The sequence below is a fragment of the Salarias fasciatus genome, chromosome 20 (assembly GCF_902148845.1).
Source record: "Salarias fasciatus chromosome 20, fSalaFa1.1, whole genome shotgun sequence".
Lineage (NCBI taxonomy): Eukaryota > Metazoa > Chordata > Actinopteri > Blenniiformes > Blenniidae > Salarias > Salarias fasciatus.
Window position 1 is genome coordinate 5,286,684 of NC_043764.1, and position 12,323 is coordinate 5,299,006.

General features: G+C 43.2%; 1 protein-coding gene across 1 annotated transcript in view; it reads right to left on the reverse strand.

The window, feature by feature from the left end:
• Positions 1-2,399: 2,399 nt before the first annotated feature.
• The window catches only part of LOC115408427 (uncharacterized), a 79,586-nt gene continuing 69,662 nt past the window's right edge, over positions 2,400-12,323 (reverse strand). Inside the window, exons 5-6 of the mRNA XM_030119183.1 lie at positions 6,095-6,161; positions 2,400-2,496 (exon numbers count right to left, since the gene is read on the reverse strand). Coding sequence (XP_029975043.1) covers positions 2,400-2,496; positions 6,095-6,161 — 164 coding nt within the window. The remainder of the gene's footprint in view (positions 2,497-6,094; positions 6,162-12,323) is intronic.

Genomic DNA, 12,323 nt, shown 5'->3' on the forward strand with positions numbered 1-12,323 from the left:
GTGGTGATCAGTCGACCGCTCTGCTCCTCTCGTCACCCGAGTGTCCAGAACACGTGACCGGAGGTCAAATGACACGACAACAAAGTCGATCATTGACCTCCGACCTAGGGTGTCCTGGTGCCAAGTTCACTTATGGACACCCCTGTGCTCGAACATGGTGTTTGTTATGGACAAGCTGTGACTAGCACAGAAGTCCAATAACAAAACACCACTCGGGTTCAGATCAGGGAGGCCGTGCGATCCAATCACCCCCTTCCAGGTCTCACTGTCGCTGCCCACGTGGGCGTTGAAGGGTACACATTTGTAAATTATACTTGCCTTTTGTATTGTTTCTGTTTTCATCAAAACACCTGTGTTGTTTTTCTGTTGCCTGAAGCCTGATTAAAAAGGTGTGTTTTTAACCTTCCTTTAAAAATATCGTCAGTCTCTGCAGTCCTGAGGTTCTCTGGCAGGCTGTTCCACAGGCGGGGGCTGTAGTGGCTGAAGGTCACATTACCATGGGTCTAGGTTCTAGCTTTAGGGACACACAATAAGCTACTGCCAGAGGATCTCAGGGCCCACGAGGATCGATACGGTAAAAACACATTCGAAAAACAAGAACAAGCAAAGCCGTTAAGACATTTAAAAACTAATAAGAGACCTTTAAAATCGATTCTGAAGCGGACAGGGAGCCAATGGAGCAACTTTAAAACTGGTAATGTGGGCACGCCCCCTGGTCCTGTCAGTTTTCGTGCGACAGAATTTTGTAACAATTGGAGGTTTGAAAAATTCTTTTTGGGAAGACAAGAGAGCAAGGCATTACAATAATCTAACCGACAGGAGATGAGAGCTGCATTAGAGACTCTGTACTGGCCTGAGAGAGAAACAGGCGACTCTGGCTATATTCTTAAGATGATAAAATCCAATTTTAGTTATATTTTTAATATGTGGAATAAAATTTAGCTCAGAGTCAAAAATCATGCCCAGGTTTTGAGCCAATTGTGCTGGTTTAAAATCTTGTAGTTTTGGAAAAAGTTTCTCTGACTGGCCTTTGTGACCAACAGTTAAAACCTCAGTCTTGTCCTGGTTGAGCTGTAGGAAATTCACTGCCATCCACGACTTGATTTCTGAAATACAGTTAGCAAGGGTTTCTATTGGCCCTGTGTCATCAGGAGACACGGCGATGTTCAGCTGAGTATCATCAGCGTAACTATGGAAACTGATGCCATTTCTCCTGATGACGTCCCCAAGAGGAAGCAAGTAGAGGATAAGGAGAATACGGCCTAAAATTGAACCTTGGGGAACCCCACACCTAATTTAATGGGTTCCTGAAGAACATATATTCATACTTACATAAAAACATTGATATGTTAAATAAGAACTGAAACCGTTAAGAACAGTACCAGAGAGGCCCACCAGGTGTCTCAGTCTATTTATTAAAATGTGATGGTCTACCGTATCAGCTGCACTCAGGTCCAGTAGAACCAACACTGTGAGCTTTTTGTTGTCTAAATAACACCTGATGTCATTTAGAATCTTTAAAACAGCCATCTCGGTACTGTGGTTCACAATAAAACCAGACTGATGTCCTTCTTAAATGTTATTTGTGATTAAAAAGTCATTGACTTTGTTAACTTTCTCAAACTTTACTTAAAAACGGTCAGATGGATGCAGGTCTGTAGTTATTAAGAACATTAGGATCTGGATTGCTCTTCTTCAGAAGGGGCTTCACCACCGCCGTTTTAAAGGCAGCGGGAAAGACACCAGTCTGAGGAGAGCAATTCATGATATTTAAAATCTGTTCCTCAAAGAATCCATGAAATGATTTTAAAAGTGGTGTGGGAATGGGATCTAAAAAGCAGGTTGTTGGTTTTACTTGGGAGAAAACTCGACCAAGAGTCCTCGCATCAACCAGGTCCAAACTCTCCAGCATATTTCCTCAGGCATCAACAACGGTTCAACTGTGTTCACTGATAAAACTTGTTGAGGTAAAAGACTGGACCTGATGTCCATGATTTTAGTTCTGAGGTGGTCTGCAAACTTAGAGGGTCTGTTGTAGCCTTAAAAACTTTTTAAAAAATAGAGCCCTTTTGAAATGTTGAAGTTGGAGAAGAGGAACCGGGGCTTGTCTTTGTTGTCTGTGATAAGTTTGGAGAAATGAGAAGTTCGAGCCTGTTTGACTGTGTCATTATAAATATTGAGTTGTTGCTGTAAGATCTCATAATTGTAAGGGACGGACTGCTTTGGTGGTTGCCATGGGGACATAAAAACTCTGGGCGTGGGTAGCCGATGAGAGGAAGAAGGGGGCGGGTTAGAAAAAGACGGGATGGCGGCAGAGGGAGCGGACGGCGTGAGGAGCCGAGCGCCAGCCACGCTGTTTTGAGGTTCGGAGAGGCGGTTCAGCTTTGTGGCCTGGAGCGCTACAAAACCGTGGGCGCGCCTCGGACGGGCGTGTGGTGGGCTCCTGGCGAAGCTGCTTCGAGAGGACGCCTCGGGCTGACGGCGAAGTGTTTGGAGCTGCGCCATTGAAAGTTTCCGGATGAAGCGCTCATGCGGAAGTGACTGAGCGGGCCCGGAGCGGAGCTCGTCCGGTTACTTGAACGCCGAGCTGAGTGTGGCGTGAACCGAGGACGAGTGGTGCATCTGGCGGAGGATAGGCAGACGCCGAGTCTCCCGCAGTGTAACCTACCGCAACCCGCCCAGAGATCCCGAGTGTGTGTGGCAGAGCTACCAGAGAGGACGGCAGGCTGCAGGGGGCGCCGCGTGCGTGGTTAAAGTGGAATATCATTAAACACAGAGTTATTCCCTGCCATTCGGCTGTCATCTCAGCGACCATCTCTCCTACCTTCTGCACCTTGATTCATGTTTACTGTGGAGTCCAGAGAAATAAGGTACTGTTTTTTGTCTTTCCTATTTGAACCGCTATATCAGGAGCTGACGGAGGAACTATTGCACTGTAAAACAAGCGGGACCAAGTAAAGTCAGCTGTTCTTTCATCAGCCCTGAGGATCTATAAGAGACTTTCTTTAGATTAATTCTTCTGGTTAAGAGGACTGTGTGACTGAAACATCTGAATTAACAGGTTTTGTGGTGAACATTTATGGTTAACTGTTTATCTTCTCCTTTGAGTGGTTTGAATTTATTATTGTGTATTTGAGATTGGTGAAATCTTATTTGTCAATTGTGTGATTCTGTCTGTAAAACCCACTAGCTGGGTAAAAATAACTGGAGTTCAGCCACTTGGCGTTAAAGCAGTACATGGGTCAATACCTCGAGGTATTCTTTTGAGGGTATTTTGTTTTGAAGGTGTTTTTGAGGTAATTTTTTGAAGATATTTTTTTTGGGGATCTTTGGTGTTTCTAAAACCCCTCCACTCATTCATTTTATTTACCTTGTGTTGGTTTTTTATTGATAATATTATCCCTCTTCCTGAGCACTCTAACAAACTGAGGATAATTTATCATTTCACTGGGGTCCTTAAATAAATCCCTAGTTAATGTTCCAGTCATTCAGTTGTCTGAATTCTTGTGCCGCTCTGAAGTGGGGGCACCCCGCCTTTTCTGGTTTGGAGTAAGGTAGAAGAGTATCGTGCCAGTGTATCTTTGGTCCAGAGTGGTCTCCGCTTTAGTCAGGCCCTGACTAAAGATATTAATTTTTCTAGACCAGAGGCCAAACCAAAGAGGTATCCACATACTTATTGCTGTAGGTACAGGGGTTTCTAGTGCTAAGGGGTAAAGACCAGATCTTGCGCTCCTTTAGCCTTTCAGGGTGGCCTTCATCGTTCTCCCCTACCTAGCGGGATTATTCTCTGTTACATAATGAACAGTTAATTTAGATTTCCCTTCATCTCCTCTCATGTAGTTCATATGCCAGGCCTGTAGGTGGCATATGAACTACATAAAATGGTGGTGTGACCCTGTAACTCCACCAGAAATACACCAGAGAAGAAAGGCTGCTGCTGCCATAATGTTTGTTTTGTGTGTGTGTGTGTGTGTGTGTGTGTGTGTGTGTGTGTGTGTGTGTGTGTGTGGGTGTGGGTGTGTCTGTGTGTGTGGGTGTGTCTGTGTGAGTGTGCGCGCACTTGCGCATGTGTGGATGGGGTCTCTCTCTCCCTCTCTCTCTCTCTCTCTCTCTCTCCCCTTCAGGTTGTCCAAGGAGGTGATTATTGGTTAGAGCACCAGACCATCGGGGAGAGCACGGCACCCTAAAATCACAAGCGGCCACGGGAGGAGCCTCCCCTTGAAAAGTCTGGCGGGAGGATCATTCAGGAACGGCTGTGTCTGAGCAGTGACCTGTCGCTCCTCGCTCGTCTGGCTCGGCTGCAGCGATCAATTGATGTGTGTGCCTGAACTGAGTTATAGGATAATAGTCTGTCGTTTTGTGTTATTTCGGTTATTATTTAGGGATCGTCATTCGGAATAGTCTTGTTTCTTCATTATGTGTTGATTTTGACTTTTGGTGTCCCTTAGTTTGTAACGTAATCCTTTTTATATATATAAAACACCTCTGTTCACCCTTTTACATCTGGGTTTTATGTTAGGTTTTTTTGTGTCTGATGTGGGCTTTCCCTGATAATTTACTGTCAGTTGTTACGCCTAGAAATTTCGTCTCCTCAAAAGTGGTGTGGACAGCTATCCTGAAATTCTGAGACCAGCGACTGTTAGTGCCTTTCTGAATGATGTTCATGTGCCAGACCATCCCACCCGCAAATACCAGGAGCAAGCCTGCGTGAGCTCATCCTGCTCACCTGTGCATGGACGTCACTGTTTACAGCTCTCAGAATCGCTCAACTTTCCATCACAGACTTCCCTAAAGATTTCCACGATGTCAGACTTGAAAGCAGAGCTCACAGGGTAATTCAATAATCGTACACATGTGCAGCCAGCTGACCTAGCCAGGTGCAGCATGCTGAAGTCTTCACCAGATTGATTGGCATGGTGGTGAGCCAATAATTGAGATGATTTACTCAGAAAGCCACAGAAGGAAAAACTGTCCATACCACCTTTAACATAGTCAATTTGGACTCCATTTATCGTTTTGGCTTTAAAATTTCTAAACATCTTTACTTTAGTCTTATAAGAAATAAAAAGTGTGGCTTTTAATGATAAGCACTGTCTTTGCGTTATATTTGTTTATTGCGGGATGATAAATACTAAAAGGTAAAATAACCAAATATATTTGTTTGAATCACTGGTGTTCAGAGGGAGAGACTCCCTATGAGGAGAATTAGTGTCTCTAATTGACCATTAATGTGAATGAGTCTGTTTGTTTGTCTCTTTGTTTCCTCTGTGATGGACAGATGACCTGTTCAGGGTCAAACCTGAATTCACTGATTGTTATCTGGGATCCTCCAATGCCTCATGGCTTTCAGTTGAATAAAGTGATACTGAGGATGGATGCAAACAGGAAAACGACACATTAAGGCTTTTTTTAACCCCAGGTTAAGATTTATTATTATGAGTAACATAGAACAAAGACAGTGAAGAGTGACAGAAATAACCATAAAAAGTAAAAAAAAAACAACAACATACGATTGAACTGTATTTTGACTAATTAATGAATCCAGAACAATCACTCTAAATCTCAGAAGCTCCTGAAGTTCCTTTGAATCTAAATATGAAAATATGAAATAAAACTTTGCAAAAGAAATTGCTGGTAATTAAGAGGCAACTTCATTGGGGTGCACATCTACAGAATTCCTTATATTTAATCAATTATGATTTAAAAATCAAAGCAGCTATGATTTTGACAACAAATAAGATATGAAGAAAAAATAATGGACGATTTGTAGTTGAAAAAGATCATCAGTTTCATATAAACTGCTCCAGTCTGTCTGAGGAACACTGCTGGGTGGTTCCAGCTATCATACTGCAAAAAACATAAACCACTGCCTGTAGTTTACATGGTGAAAATCAGATGACCACTGAAGGTGCTGTGGTGATTTTCATTATCAAAAATTCTGGAATTGTGCCAAAGACGCACAAACACAACGTCTCCAACCTCTAATAACAACGTGACTCCGGTAGCAGAACTCCCAAAACCAGAAGGCTGATGTTCATATGCCATGAAAACTTGCTGCCTGTTCTTCATAATATGAGCACCTGAAGGATGTGACGCATGTCCATGTGCACCAACATGTATCTCAAAGTGGTAGACTCCTCTCACTGGTGCTGTGAAAAAACCTGCAACACACACATTAAGATGTTGAGAGCAGGTGGTGTCCTTGAACATTTGGTGAAAATAGTCAACAATAAATCTCATGAAAAAATGATACACTGTGATTATATGTCCCATATGTAGTGTTACATGATTAAAATATAACACTACAAAGAAGTAAGGAAGAATCAAACTCCCCTCACATCCGTTTAACTGACTACAGATAAGCTGATTCTGGTTTCCATTCACATTCCACATTCCATTCTGGCTTTTCTTTCTTGAAAGATGAGGACTGCCACTGAGAAACATTGAGCATTTTGTACTAGATCTGTTTCAGCAATGACTTAAAAAAAATTAGTGTTGCACCGATGCCGATACTAGTATTGGGAGGGGCCCCGATATGACACAAAAACGCTGCCATCGGTATCGGTGAGTACTAACAAATAAGGCATGGATTTTCAAAGCAAAGTTGAGCGCGTGGCTGCAAAGCTTTAAGACATTTACAGTTTTTACCCATTGCTTGAACACTGTAGACACATGCTTAAACCAAAGTAACATAACTTGAAGTTGTTGTGACACATGGATTTTCAAAATAAAATTGAGTGCATGTCTACAACGTCTTAAGACATTTAACTGACAGAGAATAAAAGTTCAGATATATATTTGGTAACACTTTACTTGAAGCACCCCCGTATAACACATTATAAGTATATTAAAGCACTGTATAACTACAGTTATAAACACTCATAAATGATCACAATGCTTTATAATGTCAGGACCTAACCCTAGCCCCAACCCAAACCCAAACCCTATGCTGTATAGTGGGTTATAAAGCATTGTGATCATTTATGAGTGTTTATAACTAATTATAATGTGTCATACTGGGTGATTCAAGTAAAGTGTTACCATATATTTTCATGCCGTATTTTCAGGCTATTTAAAATCGTTTAATTTCACCCAATCAACTGCATCATTAAATATGCGGATGGCACCACCGTGGTTGAACTCATCTAAGGCAAAGACGAGACAACGTACATGGCCGAGGTGGAGGAGCTGTCACGCTGTTGCTCAGCAAAAAATCTGACCCTGAACATCCAGAAAACTAAAGAACTGATCATGGACTTTAGGAGGATCAGACAGAACACACCCCTCCTCATAAATGGAGAACAGGTGTAGACTGTCACCACCTTCAGGTGTCTGAGAACCCACATCTCTGCAGACCACTCCTGGTCTGAGAACATCAGGGCCCTGGTCAAAACAGCTCAGCAGCATCTACACTTCCTACTTGTCCTCAGGAAAAACAACCTGGACACAAAGCTGCTGTTGGCCTTCTATCACTCCTCTGTGGAGAGCATACTAACGTACTGTATGAGTGTGTGGCACGCAGGCTCCACAGCTCAGGACAGGAAGGCGGTGCAGAGGGTCATTAACACTGCCCAAAAGATCAATCGCCTGCCCCCTGCCCAGCCTGGAACACATCTCCACATCCTGTTGCCTCAGGAGGACCAATGCCATCATGGGAGACCCCTTACACCCTGCCCACTCCCTGTTTGACCTTCTCCCCTCTGGAAGACACGACAGGTCAATAAAATCACACACTAACAGACTGACAAACAGCTTCTTCCCCTGGGTCATACACACTGCAAACACCCACGGATACAGAGACAGACATTCGCTTATGAACAGTCTCCCATAACCCCCCCACGGACTAAACCTATCTCCACTCTCCCACGCTCCTCCCTCACTCGCTGCATCTCTGAAATCAAATCCTGGTTCACCTCAAATTTCCTTAAATTGAACAGTGATAAAACAGAATTTCTTCTTTTTGGCACCAACTCCACACTGTCCAAATCTAACAGGTTTTCCCTCACAATCGACAGCTCCACAGTGACCCCCTCCCCTCAGGTTAAGAGTCTGGGTGCCTCGTCACCTTCCGCCTCGACAACTCACTCCTCTCTGGTGTCCCCCACAAATCCCTCCATAAGCTGCTCCATGGGCTCCCTGTCAAAATCAGGATCCTTTTCAAGATACTTCTGTTTACATTTAAAGCCATCCACAATACCCCCCCCCCCCCCCCCCCCCCCCCCCCAGTACTAGTATTAGTATTAGTATGGAGCAAATAGGGAGAAAATCAGCTGGCAGTGCAGCAGCAATGAGAAAAGGCCCATCAAGAGGCCCACCCAAGGAGGAGAGGAAGGGAGGGGGAAGGAGGAAAAATGGCAACACTGCCCCATGGGGTGGCTGAGGTGGAGGATGTGGCAGTTCTTGAGAAAGAATAAAAGAAAAAAAATGCAATTCTATTTTGTCTTTTTTTCAAAAGGCATGGTATCAGTACGGTATCGGCATCAGCCAATTCTGCACAGCTGGGTTGGTATCGAAATCGGTATTGGGGACTAAGAAATGGTATCGGAACAACACTGCAAACACAAGAAATGATGTTCTCCATTTCAATATGTATACTTGGTTACCTGTGTTAGGGTTATAGGCATTTCCAATATTTGTAACAACATATGTGAAGACCAGAGGTGTTTGAGTGTTAAATGGTCCCAGAGTTATTGAGCCTGAAGCCACCAGGGAAGCCGAAAACGCCACTTTCTTCACTGTGAGAGAGAAAAACATCCTTCTGTTAAAGTATGTAACTCAAAAACAGAGACATTGCTGTGAAGATGAGCTTTTTCTGCACATGGTTTTCTGTGATGTTTGCTCTGGATTTAATGGTCAGCAGTTCTCCAGTTTCAGCTTCAAATCAACACAAGAACACAGGTCACATGTTGGAAACTGCTGTTATAAAGTCCCATGTAGAGGAAATACCTTTCAGCGTTGATTTGTACATATATTTGTCATTTAAAATGAAGTTCTCATCAATAATTGTACCTTGCTGTTGTGTTGTTATTTGCAACTCCAGTTGTCTGTCCTTTGCTGCAAGTGCTGAAAAAACAAAAACCCACAAACAGAGAAAACAATCAACGGCCCAGTTTACATGGGTGCTTTTTTCAATCCGATTGAAAACAATAGTATTAAACGCATTTGTGATCCACCTTTAATCCTCATTTACAAGGGCCCCGGGTGAAGTGGATTATATGGCATCCTCCCAAATGGACATCTGTGATATGTGCACAAAGTCTCACAGAATTTTCAGGTTCTGATCTTTAGCTTTGCAGCCAGCAGTCCTCAGCACCGAGCAATTTATTTATTTCTGCTCGACATCTGCTCAAATAGTGTTTCAACATCACCATGATACGTTGCTCAAAGAGTGAGCGCTCAGCAGGCCGGAGTACCAGTGTTGAGCTGATGACACCGGTCGACTGTGAGGCCCCGCGCCGCCTGCCGATGTTTTGATTTAACTTGTTTCCCTGTTAACTTGTGATCAACAGATGTTGAAAACCCAACTGAAACTTGAAGTTGTTCTGGCAAACGTCAATTATCCACAATTACAGTAAATTTATAAGTTTGGTGCCTTTTGTGAGTCTTATTTTAACTTCTGTTGTTACCAGCATGTGTTGCCAGAAATCCGTCACTCTTTAACCTGGGAACCAGTTAATCCAAAACACCGGCCTGGGGGTCCGCTGGTCGTCTACCACAGAGGTCTTTGAACAACTCGCTGTTTCACAATTTCTCCACCGTCGGGTTCTTCTGCTTGTGTTTGACTCTACTGCTTCCTGTTTACTGTGCACATCATCACGTCACTACATGCGAGGGAACACTTGCACAAAACAAATAATATCTATTATATTCCGCTCCGCTGTCAGGCACGGTTTGTATGAGGAACTGCCAGGTTATTAATCGGTGTAGACTAAGTCATACAATCGGATCTGGAATATAATCCGCTAACAGTGTTTATATGACACATTTGCAATCCGCGTCACCTCATAATTACTTTATCGGGGGGGGGGGGGGGGGTGTTTAGGTCCATGTGAACATGCCTTATGTTGTGAAATGGTGCATAAGCGGTTTCAGGTTGTTTTATTACGTCACTCACTTTTCCAGCTTTTGTAGTAAATTAACATTAATTTTTCAGATTTGCAGAAAATTTCTCCTTTGTAATTTTGTGTTCTACTGCAGCATGATCTCTCGGGCTGGTTTTGAGCTATGAGCCACAGGTTGGACACGGCAGCGATCAAGTCATATTTGGAGGAAATCATTTAATTGTTTACATGTATAAATATGTATCACTTAAAATAAATCTCTTGGCTTGATAAATGTACCTTGCTGTTGTGTCTTCAGTTTGTCCAGCTCAGTTTTTTGAAACTCCAGTTCGCTGTCCTTTGCTGCTTGTGCCAAACAAAACAAAAACAACATTAACAAATAGAGAAAACAATCAGTACTTCACCTGGGATACTTCAACTCATAATGCGATTATAGAGAGAGTTTTTGAGTCTGTGTAAACATGCCTAATGTTGGGAAACGGTACATTGGTGGATTGAGGTAGTGTCATTACTTCTCTTACTGTTTTACCTTCGTTCTCTCTTTGTAGATCTCTTATTTCATACTTCAGTCCAGCCAGTGTTGCGCTCATCTCCCTCAGCACAGCATGGATGTCAGGTGTGCAGCTTTGTTGGTTCCTCAACGTTTTTGCTGGTTCCTCTCCTTTTGACTCAGTTTGCAGAATAATTTCACTGTCAGACTCTGTAGTGAGCTGAGCTGCAGAGACAGAGCAAATCAGGAGCAAAAAAAAAAGAAAGGTCTCCATCTCTTCTCTCAGAAGTTGGTCTGTGTCGGTCAGACTGATGGTCCTCGATGTCAGTGCAGCCTTAAATAGTGTCCTGGATGTCAGAAGCTGATCAGTAACTAGCAGGTGGTTGTATTTATCAGAACATCCGGGAGATAAAACTTCTACTTTGGACTTGACATGAAAAATGTGTCACAGGAAACTTTGCATGAAAACATTTACATTCATATTTCATTACAAGGAAAAATGTGCAAGACTTTTTTTGTTAAAGTGCTGTTTATTAGTTTACATATACGATCTATCTTATGATCTACCACATGACAGTTGCAGGATCACCTGAAGGATTTTCGTTTGTGTAGATTGTGCAAGAGCGAACTTTTAAAACACAAAATAAATAAAATGAGAACTTAATGTAGAGTTGAGAGTGATCAGCAGCTCACTCCTCATGAGCTCCATGAAGCAGCTGTTCCTGCAGTCACTCCATTTGTTGGTCATTCAGTAAAATATACTTTCCACACATCCAGTGGATGCTGAGATGTTCAGGATGTGGCTGATGATCGACAGCATATTCGTCAGGTCAGCTTCTTGAAAGAGAGCCACCCACCTGGCAGCCACACCTTTAGACTTCATTCAGCTTCAGCATCTTCTTAGAGCCTCTTCACAATGAGTTTTGTTGTGGAGCATTCATCATAAAGTTCATCCATGTTGATTTTATGGATGAGGCTGAGCTTAGTGGTTGCCCTCTCAATGTCAAAGAATCAATCAGATAACTTCTAGAGACAAGCCAACAGTGACTTTATCTCCTGGTATCATGAACCTGGACTTTCTTCAGCTCTTGGTCAGGACTTCAGATCTCTCCCACCTTGATTTCTCCACTTGGTAGTTCTCTCTGCCAAAGAACGTTTGAACCTGTGAACAAGTTTGATGTGATAATCTGCTGTACTTTGAGGGTTCTTGAGTCTTGGTCTGGTGGATTTTCCTCTGAAGGTGCATTCCTCCATTGCTTAGACTCTGTGCTTTGTTTGATGTTTTCACATGGAACCGTTTGGCTTCATTATCGATGTCCAAGTAAAAAAAGAGGTGTTCTACAGTCCATCCACTTCTACCAGTGACATCCTGTTCCTGAGACCATTATGGACACCTGTTGTATAGTTCTAAGCTTGAAGTTAAGTCATTTAAAAAAAAAAAAATCCTTTTCAGGGTCAAGGGGGGCTGGAGCCAATCCCAGCCTCTTATGGGTGAGGGCGGGGTCCACCCTGGACAGTGAGCCAGTCTCTTGCAGGGCCCTCACATAACCCCGTATTTCCACCGGACATGACGAGATTTTTTCATGCGATGAGATTACATACAAAGCCAATGTCATGACGTGATTGTCGCTCAACCTTGACCGGCGTGGAGCACGCCGCTTCATCGCTTGAGTTGAAATAACTGAACTCTTCAAGCGAATTCGTGCCAGGATAGCCTATCAGCGTGGAGGTCGTCACGGACGTGTCGGATTGGAGTGACATGATGCCGCGGT